The sequence below is a fragment of the Betta splendens genome, chromosome 19, assembly GCF_900634795.4.
Source record: "Betta splendens chromosome 19, fBetSpl5.4, whole genome shotgun sequence".
NCBI classification, from domain to species: Eukaryota; Metazoa; Chordata; class Actinopteri; order Anabantiformes; family Osphronemidae; genus Betta; species Betta splendens.
Window position 1 is genome coordinate 9,663,691 of NC_040898.2, and position 21,991 is coordinate 9,685,681.

General features: G+C 41.8%; 2 protein-coding genes and 1 long non-coding RNA gene across 6 annotated transcripts in view; 1 reads left to right on the forward strand and 2 right to left on the reverse strand.

Moving 5' to 3' along the window:
- Positions 1-442, reverse strand: part of LOC129603420 (uncharacterized) — a 23,200-nt gene extending 22,758 nt beyond the window's left edge. For all 4 annotated transcript variants that reach the window (XR_008693259.1, XR_008693261.1, XR_008693260.1 and 1 more), the window contains exons 1-2: positions 302-442; positions 89-202 (exon numbers count right to left, since the gene is read on the reverse strand). This is a non-coding gene — a long non-coding RNA (uncharacterized LOC129603420). The remainder of the gene's footprint in view (positions 1-88; positions 203-301) is intronic.
- Positions 1-4,113, forward strand: part of LOC114845488 (testicular acid phosphatase homolog) — a 7,247-nt gene extending 3,134 nt beyond the window's left edge. The window contains exons 6-11 of the mRNA XM_041068487.2: positions 335-430; positions 517-649; positions 906-988; positions 1,071-1,177; positions 1,410-1,591; positions 1,680-4,113. Of these exons, the coding sequence (XP_040924421.1) occupies positions 335-430; positions 517-649; positions 906-988; positions 1,071-1,177; positions 1,410-1,591; positions 1,680-1,786 (708 nt within the window). The 3' untranslated portion in view covers positions 1,787-4,113. The remainder of the gene's footprint in view (positions 1-334; positions 431-516; positions 650-905; positions 989-1,070; positions 1,178-1,409; positions 1,592-1,679) is intronic.
- Positions 1,952-16,951, reverse strand: mybpc2b (myosin binding protein Cb). The gene is made up of 27 exons (XM_055504565.1): positions 16,915-16,951; positions 8,980-9,048; positions 8,733-8,881; positions 8,542-8,659; positions 8,384-8,432; positions 8,196-8,255; positions 7,918-8,087; positions 7,702-7,834; positions 7,038-7,162; positions 6,842-6,947; positions 6,504-6,670; positions 5,981-6,146; positions 5,758-5,864; positions 5,640-5,669; positions 5,404-5,546; positions 4,913-5,072; positions 4,736-4,840; positions 4,428-4,616; positions 4,163-4,297; positions 3,916-4,083; positions 3,737-3,825; positions 3,313-3,508; positions 3,091-3,230; positions 2,852-3,011; positions 2,637-2,773; positions 2,249-2,435; positions 1,952-2,095 (listed from the first exon to the last, which is right to left on the reverse strand). The coding sequence occupies exons 1-27, from the start codon at positions 16,934-16,936 to the stop codon at positions 2,070-2,072; spliced, it is 3,306 nt and encodes a 1,101-aa protein (XP_055360540.1). The 5' UTR covers positions 16,937-16,951; the 3' UTR covers positions 1,952-2,069.
- Positions 16,952-21,991: the final 5,040 nt, after the last annotated feature.

Consider the following 21,991-nt stretch of genomic DNA (forward strand, 5'->3'; position numbering starts at 1 on the left):
CAGACGCTAATTAACGCTCGGATTGAATACGATTAAGAATTGCAAGGAAAAAATGTTTTAATTAAACTGACTCCCATGTGCTGCCTACCGGGCTGGTGTTTGGATCAGCGCAGGGCCCGCAGCGTTGAAGTTGAACACCCTCTGCTGGAGGCACGGCACCTGCAGGTTGCATCCAAAATGGTGCCATTCGTCACAATGTCGCCTGAGGGTGAACCAATAATCAGTCGCCTACATCAATAACCTGGACCAATCCTTTACATTAATCAGCTCATGTGCACCAGGTTTGAATGTTAAGCATTACATTAGAGACGTTCTTCTTTTGTTCTTCATGCAGTATTTTGTGGAGCAGCTGTCCAACCACACAGGCTACCCAGTGTCCAAGCTGGTGGGCAAAAAGATATGGAGGGTCTACGACACCCTCACCTGTCAGGTAGGGTTAATAATAAACAGTGTACATTGGTTATATTTAGCCTTTTCATGCATGCTTGTGTCACAGATGTTATTTTTAACGTGCAGCGGATCCACAACTTGACGCTCCCGAGCTGGGCCACCCAGGACTTTCTATCCACCCTGAAGAGCGTGGCGTCCTTTGAAGTCTCGTACAGCATCCTCAGCCACAAGCGCAAGGAGAAGGCCAGGCTCTCGGGAGGTAGGCACCCTTATTAGTGGCAATTCAATTAAAACGCCGTCGTGATAAGAATGTTGTGACGGCCGCACCGGGCTTTGTTTGCGCTGGAGACGGTGTAAAGTGCCGACCCGGGTCTCTCAAAAGCACATTAGCACATGTGAACTAATGGGACAAAGATGATAACGGCGCTGAGGCAACGTGCTCAATAAGGTCAAAAGCCTTGCTTTCGTCTCTGGGAAAATTCCATTCGCGCTACTGACGCTGTTCTAATTACCAGGAGTATTACTGAACGCCATCCTGAGGAATTTCTCCAAGGCCGTGGAGCAAGGGAGCCCGCTGAAATTTATCATGTACTCCGCTGTAAGTTCAATATTTGAGTTCGAGTCCCCGCGTGCCGTCGTTTCACCTCCTCATTTCTGGGATGTTTTGTTTCTGATTCCAGCACGACTCTACACTCATCACCCTTCAGGCTGCTGTGGATGTGTACAACAGCCTTCTCCCGCCGTACGCTGCCTGTCAGCTCTTCGAGTTCTACCAGGAGCCTGATGGGTAATGACTTCCTTCCAGCAACACTTCATGCACTCCTCTCTTTGTATACTTAAGTACAGTATCTAGGTCAGATGGCCGGCGCACACTCCAGCTTCATCAAACCCAATCGTTTCCTACAAGTGGTCACATCAAAATGACTAAATTAGCACAAGAAGCAAATAATTTACATAACATACATACCAATAGCTTTCATTGTGTGCTCTCATTCTATTCATTTATTCATCATCCCCAGATCATATTCTCTAGAGATGTATTATCGCAATGACTCCATGCGTGAACCCTACCCCCTACCCGTGCCAGGGTGCAGCGGCCTGAACCCGTGTCCTCTGTCTGTGTTCACTGAGCTGGTGCGAGATGTGGTGGCGGAGAACTGGGAGGACGAGTGTGGCTTTAGGACAAAGTGGTCGAGCACGGGTGGGGATTGGCTTTTAGCTACTGAACCCGTATTATGGCCGCATTCACTGCATATTAATGTTTATTGACACGCTGTCGTCCCCCACAGGTGTCATCACGGCTCTTGCTGTGGCTGTGGGTGTGCTGGTGGTGGCGCTGTTGTTCAGCATAGGAGTGGCAGTACACAGGAGGACACAGTACTCCAGAGAGGTGTAGTGCAAACCACTGCCTTAAGTACCGGAAGTACAGAAAGGTGCCTCCCAGTGGTGCAGGCAGCTCTAATAATAGTAATGATAAGGTGCTATGTATTTAGTATTTCTAGAAATGGATGTGTGGATTTTGTACAGTCGAGAGAACACAGCAGAGAAATGAAACAAAGAATAAAGAATATTTATAGCGCGTACCACTACCACTTTATTTGAGTCACAGACGACAGTGTGAACTTCACATACTGACACTGTTCATTCCCTGTTTGGTTCACTCCATGTCACATTCTTTCTCACTTCTTATCTGGATCTACTGCAACTGTGGGGAGAAACAACCAAGACGTTAGGAAACAGTGACAACGTGTACTGTACTGCTTGGACTGTCACATTCGATCTGTACTGGACTGTCCAGACACAACACACCAAGGCTCCTAATTAGCCTCCACGCCCACTCCCACCTCCCGGGTCTTACCATGGACACTCAGCTGACACTCCACCTCGTCCTGGCCGAGCTCGTTCACAGCCAGGCACGAGTACTTGCCTCCATCGAATGAGCTCGGCTTGCGGATGTTCAGGGTCAGCACACCCTGGTTGTTCTGCATCAAGTACTTGGGATCCTCGCCGATAATCATTTTGTTCTTCATCCAGACAATCTTAGGCTATGGAAAAATCAAGCTTGTGAAAACCAATTAGATACAACAAAAGTGCAAGATTGACAGGGTGTGCTGTCCAGCCAGTTCTACTGTACAGTCGCTTGCTCCTACAGCCAACTTCAAAGCTGGACTTGCTAATGGTCGGTGGCATTGTCAGCCTCCTGTTGGGAATCACGCTCCACGGCCTATTTTAACATGCCCATTTACCTTGGGGAAGCCTTTGACAGCACAACTGATGGCAGTGCTGTAACCGGCAACAACGGATCTGTCAACCAGGGGCTGAGTGAACTTGGGCACACAAGTCATGTCCTTCTCCTTGTAGGGGTTCGCTTTGTGAATGAGGCCTACGGAGGAGGACGGGGGGCATTTTCACTTTCCCAATTTACTACAAACAAATAGCATTAGTACACACACTGCCACACCTGTCTTGGCGATGACGGCCGTGTTTTTGCTGTGGCACGGCTCCTCGCTCAGGCCGCACAGGTTTTCACTGTATACGCGGAACATGTATTCATTGCCCATGATCAGATCGGAGGCTGTGCAGTTGGTTCGTCTGTTATGTTCGTAAATGGTAAACCATTCCTGGAAACAGGAAAGGAGTGATCGGAATGAAGACAACTAGCTGAGGACATGGAAAGGAAAGTAGGTGTGCTCATCTCACCTTGGTCTTCAGGTCTGCCTTCTGGATGGTGTACCCAGTAATCTCACAGTTGCCATCATCTCTAGGTGGTTCCCATTCCAGCGCTGCATTGAAACCCCAGACGTCTGTCACCCGCACTTTCAAAGGAGGCCCGGGCTTTTCTGTTCACATGAAACAGCCATATTTTTAGTAGACCGCTCTGATTAAGAGCTGCCCCGAAGAAATACATTTTAGAGTTCTTACCGACAATCTTAATGATAACAGAAGCTCTGTCCTCCATGTTCTCAATCTGTAGCACAAGCTCATATGTTCCAGAGTGCTCTCTCTCTGCTGAGCGGATGAACAGGATGCTGTCTACGTTGGAGTTGCGGACGCTGACCATCTTGGGGTCAAGGGGTTGACCGTCCTTGTACCAGGTGGCGATGGGACGGGGCTTACCCTAAGTGACAACAACACATTCTGTTGTAGAGGAAGCAAGAGATTTGCTGCGGGTTGTCGGTTACAGTGTTGACAGTTAGTGTTTTTCAATGTGTAGTCTGAAGTCTGTAGAACGTAAAATGAAGCAAATTCACTGGCATCTAATACCAGAAGAACTGAAACGCATAATAAAGTTATGACAACCTTCTGAGGAACATGTAACAGCTGAACAGTGGCTGGACCTTCTTACCTGGAAGGGGATGGTCAGGTTGATCTTCTCTCCAACCTTCCTGATGTACTTTGTTCTAAGTTCACGCGGGAGACGGATTTTAGGATGTTCTGAAGCAGAAAGAAACACAATCATAATTAAACTGGACATAATTAGATCTGCCATAAAACAATGACGCTCAGCAGGTCTGCGTGGCTCACCCATGATCTCACGAATGGTCACGGGCTGTGCCAGGATAGCAGGAGGACTACGTCCAGCGATGTTTACAGCTACTACCCTGAAGTTGATCTTCTCTCCCACAGGCAGACCGCGAACCACATATCCCTGCTTCTCACAAAGTTCCTGGTTTGCCACCACCCACTGAGTATCTGAAATAAAAGACAATTAAACACAAAGTAGGATTTGAGCCCTGTTCTATTATCTTGATGTCATTTTGAGTGTGGTCACCTCCATCCTTGCAGTATTCAATCACGTAACCATCCAGACCCCCAGCTCCAATCTTCTCTGGAGCCAGCCACCTCAGGCTGCATGTGCTGTCAGTCACATCATGGACTGTCAGACGTGTCGGCTCGCTAGTTGGGGCTAAGGTTGACAGAAAGACTCAAGAGAATCACTTGTCGGGCAGACTTGACATGAGCAACGTACAAGATGGAGGAGAAGGGACATGAATAATAGCTGAGAAGGAGCAAGTTGAGATGTCTGTAAAACCTACCAATAGGCATGAAAGGCTTAGAGTTCAGACTAGGCTGAGACAAGCCGATGCTGTTGACAGCAAACACCCTCATCTCATACAGAACCCCCTCGATCATCCTCTTAGCCTCATATGTAGTTGATTCATATACATCAAAGTTGAGCTTTGTCCATCTGGAAGAACCTTTCTTCTTTCTCTCCATGAGATAACCTGGTGGGGGAAAGAAAATGTAATTTTAGGTGTTATCCTTTAAAGAATATTAATCTGTCCCTTAATATAATTTTCCATGACTGACAATACGTGAAGCATTGAATGCTTCCAACAGGTACCTTTAATTGGTGCACCACCATCAAACTTAGGAGGCTCCCAGACGATGGTGGCAGTGTCCTCTCCCACTGATGTGCACTTGACATGCTCAGGGGGGTCAGGCACGTCTAAAACAAGATTACAGGTGTAATACGCCATCACGGACTTAGGACCCGATTGATGTTTTATTACTTACTTACCCACAATCTTCACAAACAGCATAGCTTTGTCCTCTCCAGCTGGGTTGGTCACACAGATGGTGTAATTACCCTCATCATCTCTCTCCGCCCCCTCTATAACGAAGCAGCTCAGGTCTTTCCTGTTCTCCACCCGCACGCGTCCCTCTGTGTCTGTGATTGGCTAACGGACGGCAGAATAAGAGTTCAGTGAAACCACAGGGCGACTTAGGACACCCCCGAAGGGCACTGTGGTTGGGGTTAGGCTAAAGGCCGCTAAAGAGGCTTATCGGTGTGTCATGTTACTGTAAAACAAGAAGCATGGAGCTGTTCTAGTTAGGGGACGGACGTATCCAGTTTCTAAAAAAGGCCACTTTGAGACCATAAACAAGAGCAGCCTCTTCCCTAAAACCTCTGCCCTTACTTTGTGACACATTTTTGTCTTTGGTTTTGGCCATTAAAGGCTTGCACATGAGACTAGCTCATTCAAACAAGACCTTCTGCCTATTCCTTACTTGTTCTCCTTTAGACCAAACAACAGTGGGCGCTGGTTCTCCTGTGATCTCCACATCCAGCCTCAGCTTGTTACCCGCCACCACAATGATAGTGTTTTGAGACACCATGTTTCCAGTGGTGTCCAGGTGAATCTTTGGTGGATCTGGTCGGACGTGATACAGGAAAACTCTGAGCATTTCAGCTTTACACCACGTTTACAGCAGGTGTTTCTAATTGATAATTCAAGGCTACTCACCTTGTCTTGGCACATAGTCAATCTTGATTTCTGTATAAAGAATAAAAAACAGTTGACATTGACTACAGAGATCTATTCATATGTCAGCGCAGTGTTGTAATTATTCAGGCTTCCTCACCCAGGAAGTTGAGTTTGGCTGACAGTGACAGGGCATATCCATCAGGAACAAATGTGTAGTCTCCAGCATCCTCAGGCTTTACATCATCAATAATCAAACGGTGAAATCTGAATCATGCAACAAATAAGTTTAAAGGCAGAAAGACGCCTGGCTCGTGATATAAACATATGGTTTCTTTGTTTTTCCTGTAATCTGTGTTTATTTGCCTTTGTTAGTTTTGTACCTGCCAATGTGAGTCATTTTGATGCGATTGCTTGGCAGGACCTCCACTCCATCCTTGAACCACTTTCCTGTGACCTTGTCATCAGACACCTCGCACTTGAACACAGCCTGGTCTGTGGCCCTGACTGTCAGATCAGCAATGTCCTGCAATACCTCCAGTTCCTTTTCTGGAGAACAGAGGAAGCCACAAAAAACTGATCAGGCAGCCAGCACAGCATGTGACAGTAGGAAGAGAGAGAGGATAAAGCTCATGATGACTACATCCTGACACCCACTGCCATGAGTTGTTAGTTTGTTTGTAAAGACAGGCGTTGAGCCCCTGGGCCAGCAGTTAAATTCAGCTGCATCCTCTTCACCAAACAACACACATTTAAATGACAGGAAACCCAAACTATATATAGTAAGTGTAGAAATAATTTTGTTACAGACTGTAAGATACTAAAAGGCCTTATTCAAACATTTTATACACTCAAAAGGGACGTGATGGCTGAATGAGGTTATCATACAGGATTCTGCAGTGGTACCTTCCACCTCCAGCTCTCCTTTGGTATGGCCCCCATTTGTCCAAGCGTGGTACATTCCAATGTCATCCAGTGTGGCCTCCTGGATGATAAGTGTGTGCTTCTTTCCATCCTTCTTGAAGCGAAACTTGGAATCTTTGTCTTTGTGAAGCTCCTGATCCTCAAAGTACCTGAAAATAAACGTAGCAGCATCACATCTGTATGAGAGGCCACTGCTTAATGTTAAATAATACAATATCCAGTATCCATGAACGTACAATTATTGTTTTGTTTCTTTTTTGATATGTGATTGAATAATTGGTGCAGCAGGTAAATAAATAAAGGCATTTGTTTCTACTGACCACATGACATGGGCACCCTCCTCTGACACCTCAATTTCAAACTCAACTCTCTCTCCCACGACCACGTGGTAGTCATCCATTAGCTTTGTGATGGTCACAGGAGGTTCTGGAGGTTGCACAAAATCAGATCAATCAGAAACTCAATGTGAGTACCAACTGGACTTTGATACGCGGTCCAAAGAAAGAGATGCTCCACCTTTGACAAACACCTCAGTGAAACACTTGTCTTCCCCGACCACACACTCGTACGCAGCATCGTCAGCCAGGGTTGTCTTGTTGATAGTGAGTGTCCTGACGTTGCCGCTTGACTCCATGAGGTACCTGAGTATGAGACAGACAGCAAAGACCAAACCTTATTGCCTACAGAGCAAACGTTTCTCTATTAAGATAAAATGTCAGTTTTACATTTATTGTAATAGAAAGTTGAATTATTTCCCACAGCCTCACTTGCATTGCATTTCAGATGCATTTTTATTTCTGTCTGGTCCATACATAAAGCCTTCTGTATACTGTATATCTTTGGGCCTCTTTGTCCATGGGCTGTATAGTCTGCCTGGGGCTGGCATAGGATGTCTTGCAGTGCTGCTTCCTTAACCCTCTGGGAGGCTTCTTATGACCTCTAAAAATAAAACAAGCTGATAGCAGCTTCATTTCTGACTATGACTTTGTGGCGCTGATAATTTTAGCTTGATATTTTTAAAACATTACCATCAAGTGCATCTAAGCTTGACCATAGACTAATGTGTGTTTCAGGAAATCTTTTCCCAAATAAAAAGAAAAACCAATAAGACAACTTGTGTGAGCTACAGTAGTGGGAAGTTGTGTGTTTGTATTGTTTGTGTGCACAGGTTTATGCGTACTTTGCTGAGGGCTTGATCTCCTGGCCGTTCTTCAGCCATTTGACCTGGACATCTGGATCAACTACCTCACACCTCAGGACAATCTTCTTGCCCTTCTCCACAGAGTAGCAGGATTCAAGCTTCTTGAGGAAAGCTGGGTTTCAGGCAGAAGAGAGATCATTTAAGATTCATTGCACCTCCATCTCTGAACAAACTCTTACTCGTCAACTGACTAACCCTCGCTATGCTTGGGCTCGACCGTCTTCATTTTCTTCAGACGTTTCAGCATGCCCCTCAGGTCAGTGATGCCGTACTCGAAGGCGATTTTCTCATACTCGCTCGGGTGGGCATTCTTTAGCAGCTCCCACACGTCTATTGGTGGTTCCTCCTTTTCAGGTTTCTTCTTCCTTTCGGTTAAAGTAAAGTAATAGGTTTACAAGCAGGACTGGAAAAGGAAAATTGTGTGAAACATTTGCATTGTTCTTAATAAATCAGCAAAATATTGAGTGTCTCACTTTTTGGCAGCTTTAAGCAAAGCGCTAAAATCCAAATCTCCCTCGTCCTCTCCGGCATCCCTGGTTGTATGAAAGATTACACGTTGTATTGCAGTATGTGCTGAACATTATCATTACACACATCCACTGTGCTGCTACACTCATGCATACAGTAGTACTGGCCAACAGTCAGACCCACGTGCACTTACGCTCTTTTGAAGGCAGACAGAATATCCGCCTGCTCCTCTTGTTGTGCCGCTGTAATAAGAGAAGTTGCAGCGATCGCAAATTCAGACTGCGTCAGATGAAAACATCAGCATGCGTGCAGTATCTCAGCCCCAGTGGGCCACAGTCCGATTTCACTCACCCTCGACGGTGATTTCAAAAGTGCAGCTGTCACACTTGTCCTTTGCCGTTACTTCACACCTGTAGCCGCCAGCATCCCCAGCGACCACTTTGACGATCTTCATCTCATAAGTATAAATCTGAGAGAGAAATATTAGTCAGTATGACGCAAGTATGTCTAAGAGTCTTTGCTAACACCACACAGAAACTCACCTTAGTGTTTCTGTCGTAGGTTTCTTTAAACTGCATGTGCTTCCCAGCCTTGCTGCCCAAGTCCATCCACTTGCCCTTCAACCATTTCATAGTAGGTTTCCTGGTCAGGGTTGTTGAGTCAACCTTGGCAATGAAAGTGAAATCTTTTCCTGTCATTCACAAATAAAAAGCGAAGTTCTATAGTGAATGCACTGTAAACAGGAACACTTTAAACTATTTACTTCACTTATACATATGTCTTTCCAACCTGCAACAGCGGTAACATTTTCTGGAGGTTTCTCAACGAAGAGCCCGGTGAGCTCTGTCGACTGAGACTCTGAAAATCATGAGCACAAAACGAAGTCACTTGCTCTGTTGTTGTTGTTATTTTTTTTGATACAATACATTATTTGGGAACAACCACTGGAGGGAAACAAACACAAATGAAGAAGAATCCTTAAGAATCCTGCAGTGGCATTCACATCTCCAGCTACAGTAAGGACACACATGAACAATTGTAAATCACACCTGTACGATAAATATAAAATACTACAACCACTAAGCAATAACTCTTTGACAGCAATAAAAATGTTAAACATATATACGTACCTAACATACAATTAAGCTTTTTTGACTACACTGTATACTGTACTTTAACTAGATGTTTTCTCCCTTTTTAAAAATGTTCTTTTGATTACTACAAACAGTTTTTTGAGCGCAATTAGCCAGATTATATTTGACGAATGATACTTATGCATAGTCATGTCCAGTGATGGTCTATTTCTTGTGCTGTACCATAAATAATAACACCCTCCTCTAAGCTACACATACAAGGACAAGATAGCAGCATGGATGTGTTCCATGTTTTCCCACAGGCAAATGTTCTACATACTGTAATAGTTCATATAATTTCTCTCGCTGAATATCATTATCAAATTAGAAGGTCCAGGGTGCGTTTGTATACCCTGACTGTGCTTAGTGGGCTGCTTTTAGTACGAGCACCTGTTGGGCCTTGTACATCAGCACTTTCTGCCCATATCAAGGATTAGCTGTTCAAATGCAGCCCTACAGACAACTCCTGTAGCAGTAAATTAAGCCACGTTTGTGCAACATCACACCTTGCGGTTTCGACTAGAATGTTAAAGAAAACCCAGTAACACACCGTCCATTAAAGGGCAAAACTGTACTGGGCACGACATGGCTGTCACATGACAACAGCCGGGATGCAAACGTCTGCATTTCATCATTTCACATACAGTTTCCATGCAGCACATAGCAACAGTTCGGCTCAGGGCTTTCAGCGACTGTATATCACAGTAAACATAGGAAGTATAAAAGCTGTTATACTGTCTCATCTGTCTGCGTAAACTCAGGAAGTAAAACAAGTCCAGAATCATCACTGTATAGAATTACATAATTAATAGACCACACAGTGAAAGGCAAGGTAAGATCATGACTGTTATCGATTAACAACAACAACAACATATTCAAATGAGTTAATTTAATTATTAAAATTGAAATAAAAATTATTATTTGAAATGAGCCTGATTATTTTGGACTGATCTTTCAAAGCCGCTTGTCAATAAAGAGCGTGTGTGTGTGTGTGTGTGTGTGTGTGTGTGTGTGTGTGTGTGTGTGTGTGTGTGTGTGTGTGTGTGTGTGTGTGTGTGTGTGTGTGTCCTGCGGTTACACCGAAGTGGGGCCCAAAATCTTTTCTTTTCAAAGTGGTGGAAGTTGAGGGTCAAGATGTGATTTTAGAACTAAGGTTAGAATTAGGTATAGAAGAATAGAATTAGGTTTGGTTCGGATTAGAGCAAAGGTTAGACGTCTGCCTTTAGTTGTGATGGTTAGGGTAAATGGCTAGGGAAGGCATTATGTCAATACTCACCGCAAGGGTGTGTGTGCGTGCGTGTGAGAGTGAGTGAGTGAGTGAGTGAGTGAGTGAGTGAGTGAGTGAGTGAGTGAGTGAGTGAGTGAGAGAGAGAGAGAGAGAGAGAGAGAGAGAGAACTCTGGCCAGCAAAGCACTGTAGTGTAATTTCAAAGGCATTTGTTTTGTATTTTCTTAGAACACTGATGGGTTATTAATATAATTTCGTATCATAAAGGCGTTTTCTTTTCTGGCAGTAGTGTACTATTCAACCACACACTACAGCCCGTGGGAATGGCTTTAAACAGCTTTGGTATGATAAGAATTTTCCACTCAGAAATTTCTCTCTATTGGACAGTGTACATATGCCCACTTTGAAGTCAGGAACACAGATTAAAGAAACTGTGATGGTAGAACTTTAAAAACTCTAATAAAAAAAGGAAACATTCTTTATGATCCTTAAATAAAATACCAAGCAAAAGACAACTGGGTCTTTATCTGAGGTACTGTATATTTCTTCCCTGACATTTGTGTCTTAGTTTAGTTTTTTCCGAATCTTCTTCTGAATGGACTAAATACAGATAAAATCCTGTTTAAGGCTTTATCTGGTATGACAAGGATTAAGGCCAGCTTCTTAGATATCAGTCTTAGATCTAAATGGTACAGTGAGCATGCACTTCTAAATGCAAAGAAAGAGCAAAACAAGGAAGGTGTGGTAAGACCAGTAACACTGGTGCCAGTACCCACGGGGTTTTATGGAGTTAACAACCAGGGCAGCTACCAAATTTAACATTTCATGGCCTTAACCAGCTGCTTGACCTCCCCCTTGGCTCAAACAGGCAACAACTCAAGACAAATTTTAGCTCAGCAGCAAACTTTAGTCTCAATGCCTTTAGTGGAGTCCTACCAGATAGAGTATTTCTATCTGGTCATAATGTATGTTGAATTCAGAGTCCTCCAAAGCTCAGTGTATCGTAACATGTATGCTCATTGCAGAGATTCTTAACTCCTCAGCTGAATAAAAGACATTTTTATAATTACTCTTTTTTACTCTCTTTTTTTTAATTCCTATACAGGCTTTGTTCAGGGAGCCAAGACACAGAACCAAAGTTTGGTGAGGAGGCCACCTGCAGGCCTACAGACATCTGGGTGCACTGATAATATGATTTCTTGTCTAATGTTGCTGCTAAGTTTCTTGATACAGCATAAAGCTGAGAAGCAACTGTAAAAATGTCATCACATCAGATGACACTGGCTATGTTATTACTTGGTATGCTAGCAGCATGGCACTGAACCATGATGACCGTTAACATGAACCATGGCTGTGTGTCCACTTCTACCGTTTAACCGGCAAAGGAAAGAGCGACGGTATCATGGGTCACAGATGGAAAGGGCAGCGCGTGTTACATAGAGAAACAAATCCTGAATGGCTGAGAGAACATAAACGGCATGGCTTGAAATTGAGATGGGTTCTGATGAAATGACACAGGACAGAACAGGTGAATCAGACAAAGATAGCGTCATTCACTGGCGACACATGACACCAGTCCAACTGGGTCTTTCCTTCATGTGGTAAGCTGTGGACCTATCACCCACCAAGAACTATCATGTTCAACAGGAATGTTCACATTTTAATAATTTTAATAATTGTTAAAAAAGTATATTAGAGAAGACAACAAAAATACTTTAGGTGTACAAGGTGTACATGTACTTTTTCCCACCTAAAAGCTATTTTTAAAAAACCAGTCCAAATTTTTTATTTCAAATAATAAATGAACAATTCAACCAAGCAAATGTAACACTTATTGCACATATTATGTGGCACCTTTATCAACACATAATACCAAAAATGAGACACAACCTGATGTCAAAGACCAGACTGTAAATGCTACTTAAAGGGGATACAGTCAAAGTAATGTGTCAACAGACAGGAATATAAATGTTGCTATTTTCTTACCATCCCAATCAGCTTCTGAATCTGCTGCAGACAAGGAAGCAAATGACACTGAAAAAAAAGCAGCTAGGAAGCAAACACTTGGTTGCACAAGAGGACAAACTGTACAGTAGCAGAAGCAACAGAGACTAAGGAGGAAATACAAAAGAAAAGCATCATGCATGATATACACGTTGCACTGACGAGCTGGAGTATGTTTTATTTTGACATGTTGAGGGTTAGTGCATGCAGAGGCACGGGTAGGAAGAAATAAAACCCTTACAGCAGAAACAAGAACACAGCACCATCTATTGTAACCAAACAAACATTAGCCTCACACATAACATATACCTCCACAGTATATGTGCAGTATAATTCATTCATCCTATGTATTATTTCATGTTTTGGGGAGTATAATAATATAAAGGGTACACATTGTGAGTCACCTGAGACCCACCAGGAGGTTCTGTGTATCAAAGACATTACTCATGCAGGTGTTTCCATCCTTACACACAATGTAGTTTATGTATACACGTTTTTGTGAATACATTTGTATATTATACACAGTAATATATTACACCAGACCATTCGCGTCCAGGATTACGCCTTACCTTCATCTGCGAGGGGTGCATCTAAGAAAATTAAATGAGAACCCAGTGTGGAGTTTAATTATTTAGGCTGAGTCACTAGAGTGTGTGTATACAGTAAATCCCTGACTCTAAGGAAACAGACCTATGATGAAACCAGGGCCACAATAATATCATACCCGTCAGCTACTCATCTGATGTAACAAATCCATCTCTACCCTCGATCTGCATTGTTCTCTAGTGCATCATATACTCAGACACACTAGATAGTGCCATTGTGTTCACTAAAGTAGAAACACATACTTTAAATAATAACACCATGATGAGAAGTTGGTTACGTCATTTAAAGGCAGGTGAGTACACAACTTCAGTTGGTTAATAATGTAGAACATTAGACATGCCTGAAGCTAGAATCCATTACATGTAGCGTAGCATGCCACTACTGTACATACTGTATTGGACAAATAGAACAAAGAGTCAATAAAGGAAGACCCAGTGTCTGCTAATGACACCCATTAAGAAGTCACAACGCCGGCCAGACTCACTCATACATGGGTGAAAAGTGAAAACGTGACAGCTATAATCAAGACACTGAGTGATAATGAAAGGCACAAAAGGTCAGTGGGCAACAGCTGACTTACCCTGACCCTCCGGTTTAGCTGGGAAACAGGAAGAGAAGAAGCCGATTAGAGTCATTCATCACACAGCAACATTATTTTTTAAATACATTTATGTCATGAGTGATGTATTCACAACACATGGCGGATTAAAAAAAATATATATTTTTTTTAATTTGTGACTGCAAACCTAACACCCTTTTCAGTTCAGTGCACCATGTTTAGAGGCTGACAACTCTTTCTGTGGTCAAACTTGGAGAAGGAGAAAAAGAGTGATGAGTGCTGCGGGTGTAATTGTTCAGGCCTAAATCTAGTAAAAGGAAATTCTCCACTGAAATAGAGGGATATAATATACCCAGTGCACCAAGTGTCTCAATGGGGGGGTCATTGCAGGCGCCCGTAAAGGCCAGAGACGGTGTCTTATGATCTCCCTGAAGGCCTGCCACATTCTCTTAAGTTGAACATAGTTTCCTTGAATAGTCAACCCAGCTTGACCCTGCTTGACTTACTATTCACTTGAGGCTTGTTATAGAGTTCTGTCTAAAATAGGCATCAAACACTTTTGTGTTCACCTACTGTAGCTGCGCCCAAAAATTAAAGCATGGTTTAATATATATAATGTTATTTATTTATGTGTTTGGTGAGTGGAGTCAGTCAGCTCGGGCGGAGAATCTCGATCATCTGCGACAACTTTGTAATGAACAGCTGTTCCTCACAGGTTCTGTGCTGCCAGAGGCTTTGAAGTTATACTTACTAAGTTATATCACAGTTACTGTACAGTGGTGGATGCATCATTGAAAATTGTACGTATTAACTGTACTATTTATTGTTTTGCTCATTATTTTCTCTTGTCTGTGTTCAGTTTCGCTATAATACATACCGTATGGTATTATTATTATTATTATTATTATTATTATTATATGGCACATACTGTATATGTTTATTATTACAAGCATAAGCAATGATTTTCTTTGAGTTGATTTTGTGGTGAACTTAGATGCTTCAGACCTTACTGTTTGTTTACCGATGGGAGCGTAATAACCCAAACAGAAAGACGGGTATTAGATGACCTGACCTTATCAAACCACTAAGAAGCTCTGGGCTGGTTCCAAGCAAGATGCCAGAAGGTTTCAGAGCTATCTCTGCAACACACGATTTAATGCTTATTGGTTTGAATCTGCCACAGGCAAACAAATTATACAATAATAGTTGTATTTATTGAGTTAATGGTCTGAATTAATGTGTGTTTATGAAACAGAGGGCCGGTCAGGTTTGAGTGTGTAGGTAAATTCTCCGGAGAAGAAATCACATTCGAACCGATTGAATTTTGACAGATTAAGCCTGATTTGATAGATTGTGGTAAGAGCTATCATGAATTCTACTTTTACAATTAAAAAACATGGAGAATAAATCGCCGCAACACTTGATCTTGCTGTTTTTATGATATGTGCGGGTGTCTGAAGAAACGTCGGAGCGGTTTTAATTCAACTTGCGTTTGTGGTGTTTCATCAGGTCACAACGATGAAAGGAATTACGATCATGAATTATATGATAGCTCCAAACCACTGACTAGAAAGCTGTCATGTTCTTGATTTAGCACGCTGGGCCGCGCTGCTTTGAGGAGGGAGTGTCAGGACTGCTGACCATGAGGGAACCTTCTGGATTAAAATGACAGATTACATAATGATTTATCTGGGACTGTGAAAGGGTTACGGCAAAACCTGATACGCTGTGAAAGTCTATGAAATATGAGGAAATGAAACAACAAAGTCGAATAGTTCAGAGGTTACTGAGAGCTATTTTAAGCTGCTGGTGCAGGATGGTATTCAGGCTACTGTAAATGAGGCAACCTGGAAAATATTTCAGCTCATCTCACTGTACGTGTAAATACAGAATGAATACATTGTAGAAAATGTCACCTGTGTTACAGTGAGATCCCAGAGTGTGCAAATATCACTAAGTACTAAGAGTCAACATTTTAAGCGACTGGTTATCTGAGCCTCGTATTCATGATAAAGCCACAGGTGGTGCAGACAGTAGGTAAGCGATAGTGGCTGTATATGGCCAATCAAACTGAAGCCTGGTTATGTTTCGAGGATAAAAATAAAAAAGGGTCGAGCTTGGAACTTTAAAAAGACTTGTCGGGGGACAGACAAAGAACAAGAAATTAGCATTAATGTGCTAACAACCGCAGCAAAGCCCATTACATCCACCATCACAGCCTGATCGCGCTAGAAATTTGATAAAGTGGTTTGAAAGGCTCAACACTCCTCCCACAGTCTTGGCGTACAAAACTCATCTCCCGTAATAGACTTGTCTGCTATGACATATCAGCTCAGTGACTTAGGGGGCAAGCTGGGTCAAAGAGGTGGACAGATGGCTCCGCGAAGCTGAAAGACAACAGACGGCTGAGCAATTGTCATTAACCTGCTGGTCAAAGAAACCTCTCTTTAGAAACACGCACCGGAAGATTTATATACTATAATTTTTTTAAGAAATTAATTCAGTAAATTCATTTTTACATTTAAATGTGAACTTCTGCCCAGGAGCAGCACTTGCTGTACATGTACGGTCACTCACGATCTGTGTGTACAGTGCATGGACAGTACAGTATACACAGTACCAACACTACTGGTGCTGGAAGCAATTCAGATGACACGGCTGGGCTGACGTCATTAACTATGATGTCATAGCAGCGGGTCATGTGGCTTTTGTTACTTATGGAGCAATAACATGAAGATAAAGAATGAAAATACTATCTTCAGCAGATATTGTTTTAATAGCACTGGAGGTAAATCAGTATCAATTTAACTTTATTTAGACATACAGTAAACAAGTTGTACAAGTTGCATTTTTTGCTTAATTATTTATTTTTCTTCATGTTTAATTTCATATTTAGTTTGTTCTAATGTACAGAATTTGCCGTTTCTATTGTTTACACCACCCTATTTATCTCAGTGAGGCTGAATTAAATAATCACATCCACAAAGTTGAATCAATAGCAAGCTTAAATGCATGTGTTGTATTAGTTGCATTCAGCTGCATGTAGGTGCCCTGAAACACTTTTTTTACCAAAATGGAGAAAATAAACATTCAAAATTTTAAATAAATATACTTCTCTACTTACACTTAAGCCCTAAAACTCAGTCTCCAGACTACTTACAATAAATTATACTTTCACAAAAAGCATCTCCATACCTTCAGGGACTGGCTCAGGCATGGTTATTCCTGTGTCTTCGCTTTGCTGCTGGAAGACTGAGGGCTTGTGCAGCTTATTCCTTTTATTTCTCCCCTCTCTCAGTGTTATTCAAAGCTCTCCTGGCACTCGAGTCACCCACACCCTCCAGTGAGCAAGGAGAGCAGGAGACACTGACGACACCCCTCAAGGAGTTCAACTAGGGAAGCACTCAGAGTGAGAGCGCGATCGGTTGAAGAGACAAGAAGGTGAGGTGCTGCTGAAAGGGGTCCTGCTCGTTTACGATCAGATTAATGGGCTGTCTATACCTGTTGAGCTCTAATAATTACTCCAGAAATATGGAATACACTCAGCATACACTAACCATCAGACACTTTATCTACAACTTGCAGTGTCCAGCAGATGATTTGGGCATCACCTTACACACACATTAAGTACAGGATCAACAAGTATTTGCAAAATATGTTCGCGGTTTCCTTCAGTATATCAGTTGATACTGTCCGACATGTTTCAAGCTGGGTGGAGAAGTAAATTGCAAGATACAAGTATGAAATTGACCAATGATCCAGCTTCACTTGGTGGTCAGAAGAATGGTCAGAAATTCTAAGTACTTCACATTGTTATAGATGATATTTAAAAGTAGCATTTGTATTAGCTCTACAAACATTTTGTCATTTTTAAAAGTGTTGGGACCGAGTAAATGAAAATAGAAATACTCAAAGTGTTGAACTCTACTGTAGCGAAACTCTTGCATGTGTGAGATTTCCTGCCCCATAATTTACCTCCAGGTACCGAATTACTAACTATTTAACTACAGTAAACAAAGTCTACTGTACTAAAAATGTTGTAATATTTGAGTATTTAGAAATACTTCACAGACTTAGACCTCTGTAGTTGTGGTACTGAGTCTGGGTTACTAGAGGCTTCTACACCATATTTTTACTAAAGTATATTCTAAAAATGAAGAGTGAGACACTTTACTGAGCAAGACCACTGAATGTCGTAGTTACTGACTGCATGGAAAAACATCTGAAGAGTCAGGTGCCACACAAGTCTTCTTTACATTTTACATGCTACTTCATTTATCAGATATGTCCCTGACAAGGGGGACAGATCCCCTGCTGCTGTGAAACTGTAAATCTGTGAAAGGAGGCAGGGGTGTCAGTCCACAAGGTCAATGGTACAGTACCTACTGTATACTGTAGATGAGGCGGTTGAAATTTGTCTAGCATAAAGTGAACAGTTGCAAAAGGAATGCAGAAACCCAACTATGAACATCCAGGTGTCCAGTCATTAGGCTGATGACCAACATCTAGCTTTAACTCATCCATCTAACATCTTAGTAAATCCTTACTACTTGCAATACAGTGGGCTGTGTTATCTTTGCCTGCCATAAAATCACAAACCACATTTATCAGTTTCACCACAACCAGGGGATCCGCGTGTGACAGGCACGTTTTTGACAGAGATACAGATAAAGTCTAAGGTTCCTCAGATAACACAGCAAAATTATTGCTAAATCAATGAACATAGCTAATTTCTGGTGTATCTAATGTGATTAGGCTGTGATTAGTCCAGAATGTGGGAAGATATTAATTTATGCTGCATTTAACTTCAAACTTGTTTTGCATGTAAGTGATTCAAGCTGACAGCTTTTCCAAAAATAAATGATGAAACATCTGTGTCAGATGTGCAGCTAAAGCACATGTACAGTTCATATACTACAGTACATCAGACCCAGGGCACTCTTATACAGCATCATGGTTCACTTCAGTCTACACATCACAAAAGGTCTAGTTCTTCCAGCAGAAAATTAAGTATTCTGTGAGAGTGATGTGCTGAAAGACTAATATGTCCTGGGCTTACACAGGAACTGAGTGATTCTCTGGCTGCTCTTTCACTGAGTAAACGTGAGAGCTTATTTACTCCCTCTGTAATTAGATTGCCTAATTTAAACATGGGATTTAGCAGCAAGACTGCAACAGCTTGGCCATTTATACTAAAGACTGACTGCTGGGCCATATACAGTATGCAGTCAGGTCGATTGTAGTGCTCTCAAATCAAGCTGCTTTTTTATTGGTTCTATTTGTTCCGTTTGTGGTTTCACCTTTAACCACATCCCTCGCATTCACCGTCTTGCTTTAACATTTAGCTGTATCAGCTGAGTGATGATGGTGTTACTGTATGTGAATTAATCAACACCCTGCCATGACAGAGGAAGGATTTCATCAAATCTGCATGGAATACATGCTTCATCAGAATCTCTCTGAAATGTTTTTAGAATTTATATCCGTGTCTGTATAAAAAGAAAACCATTTAGTGATTTTTTTTTTAGTGTTCTATTTAGTGAATGTTTTGTTACATTTGCTTCTTTGTCGTATCTTATATCTTGCGGGAATTATCAATTTACAAATGTACAAACAGTACAGAAGATAAAAAGCATAAGGCACATACATCTTAGTCACAGTAATGTTTTTAAAACATTGATCCATCTTTGACACCATGGCTCCATCTTGTGGACCTTTAAAGAAGATGCAGACATTACATTTGGTGAGCTAATTTTGTTAACTAAATATGATTCAGTGTTATTTCATTTTCTTTTCTTTTACAACTGGATTTTCAGCTTTTCCACTGTTATAGCAAATAGAGGCGCAGATATTTTAGAACTGGTGCTGGTCTATCTTTGACCACAGAGACTGACCGATAGCCATCGCCATTTACCTGCAACAATGAAATACAACTTATGTGTCTGCCCTGGTACTATTACTATTAGATAACCTAAAACAACAGTGGATTTAATAAAAGCATTGCTATTCAGCTAAAACACCTGCTGGGGGCGACAAAGACAAGGTTTCCTTACCTGCAGGATAAGATGAGGCACGAAGATGAGTGTCTTTTTCAAACTGTTTGACGATTGTCATCTAACCTGTAAACATACAGTTAACAGTGGAGAGAAGATACTGTAAGTATTTAACTATATCCTTTGACTGTAGAATTACTTTGTTTAGTACAATAAAATCAGTCTTTCGTTCTCATGGCTAATCTTACTGAGTTTAGTCCACATCCTCCTTTATAGTTCAAGTCTGTTCTTATATTGCTTCATCTTGTTTATTAGCCTACATGATCTGCTTTCATGTCACCAGTCCAATCCTCCAGGTCTTCTCAGCATGTGTTAACAGTGAAGTATGAAAGATCCAGAGCAGCTGAAGATATGATCACTTTTGAAAGCTTCACATGACATTGAGTAATGCCCCTGTGCTGTTAGCTTGTATTTATAAATCCTGACTAAGTACCCGAGGATCGCACAAAGCAATGCAGCCCTGCAAAATACATCTTGTTTGTCCTTTTTAATATCTATATATTTAGCCAATGTCAATGAGGCTTGATGTATTTGTTTGGCTGTAGTGTTTGGATGCTGCAAGTGAAGTAGCCTGCTCGGTCTGCACTGAGGCTTTCAGTGCGTTTGTCTGTCATATATTTGTTTGTATATATGCTAAGTTAATGTGTATTAGGTTGTGTGTATTTTTGATTTCTTCAAACTCTAGACCTATATTTCATTAAATATTCTTTATTAACTATACTACTAATATGTAGTCTATCCCACCCAAGTATAAGTAAGCTCAAAAACTGAGGATACCTTCTCTACAAAGGACCAAAGGAATAAGAAAAAAAATATTGAATTTAAGGTATGAACAACTATGATGATGACCGAAAAACAAAAAGAAATCAAACTGTTTACCAATGAAAGTATTCAAAAAAAATCAATGCAACGATCTACCAGTGAAGACAAACTAAACTTGGCTAAACATCACTTAGTTCTTTCCTGGCACAAGTGCAGCATCATGTTGTCCACACCTGTCTTCTATTGGAAGCGCCGTTTAGCATCTTCATGTCACCCAGTTGAGAAATCAGCTACTATGATGTGACCCACTGTTTATATACCTTCTGGAAAATTGGTTTTAAAGATTTAGGAGCAGGGGCTGGTGTTCTCCAGAAATCCCAATGAGCTATTTAGAGATGACTGATGGTAATGCCACAAAGCCTGCCAAGCCAGTTAATGCCCATCAGTGCAAACTGATGGCCCACTGACCCATATTTACAGTGTAACTTTGAATTGGTCATATGGCCATTTCTGCACAACCAAATACAGAGCTGCATAAGAATGAAAGAACATAACCCAGAGGTAATTTACTAATATAAAAGATAAGTTTGTGTTGTTTTCCATAATAAATACAAGAATAATGTGACAGAAAGATTAAAAAGGGGACTAATGATTGTGATCCACCCGAGTGTCTGTGACTGTTTGGTCAGCTACACTCGTTGAACCGTCTGGGGCAACTCTGCACCGTTTAGTGTCTCGTTTGCACAGAGGCAGTCATCTGCTGGGGCAGGCAGGAACTCAAGAAGGACGGGGACAGCCTTGGCTACACATTTGGCAGGATGCCGAGGACCGTAAACACCTCACATACACAGCCTGCAGTGCAAAGCACATCACAGGAAAGGATTTAGGATCAGTGACAGGCTTTTTCTTTAACCTAGACCTGCACATTAACACAGCATTTAGTTGTGTGTAAAAAGTTCTGTACCATTGTATAGACAGACAATTGACTAAATTCTTAACCAAGACGTGTATGGGAGAAATACTGTACCACAATCACAGTTTGACGTTGTTTATAATATATTATTTCCAGAAACTTTCAATAAAAAATAATGTATTAAACATTTGGTAAATCACTTCAATGCATGAGGGAACATGAATAATGTGAATTTGATGTTGCAATTGCACAGTCACATTAGTCATACATTTGCACCTGTTGGACCTCACGCTGCTTGGTGCCTAACATCACCCTCTAACACGCAGATACAATCATCCCAAGCACCATCAATACATCAGTGCTGTCACTGTGCAATGTGAAGTGATGCAGAGCGAGTGGGCGGGGTCTGTGTGGAAGCGGGGAACGTCCTACAGACATCTGAGCACCCAGCTATCCTTTTTAAGGAAAAATATACATACACTGCTCGGGTTTCACACTTCTTGCACCGCCCTTTCGTATTGGCAAGTTTTATCTCACGCTCATG

Excerpts from the sequence above, each read along its gene's own strand:
- mybpc2b (XM_055504565.1), bottom strand. The coding sequence starts at position 16,936 with ATGCCTGAGCCAGTCCCTGAAG. Across the intron at positions 6,147-6,503 it reads AGGAGAGCTGGAGGTGGAAG|AAAAGGAACTGGAGGTATTG; the intron begins GTACCACTGCAG and ends TCTGTTCTCCAG. Across the intron at positions 3,509-3,736 it reads ACCTGACCATCCCCTTCCAG|GGTAAGCCCCGTCCCATCGC; the intron begins GTAAGAAGGTCC and ends GTTGTCACTTAG.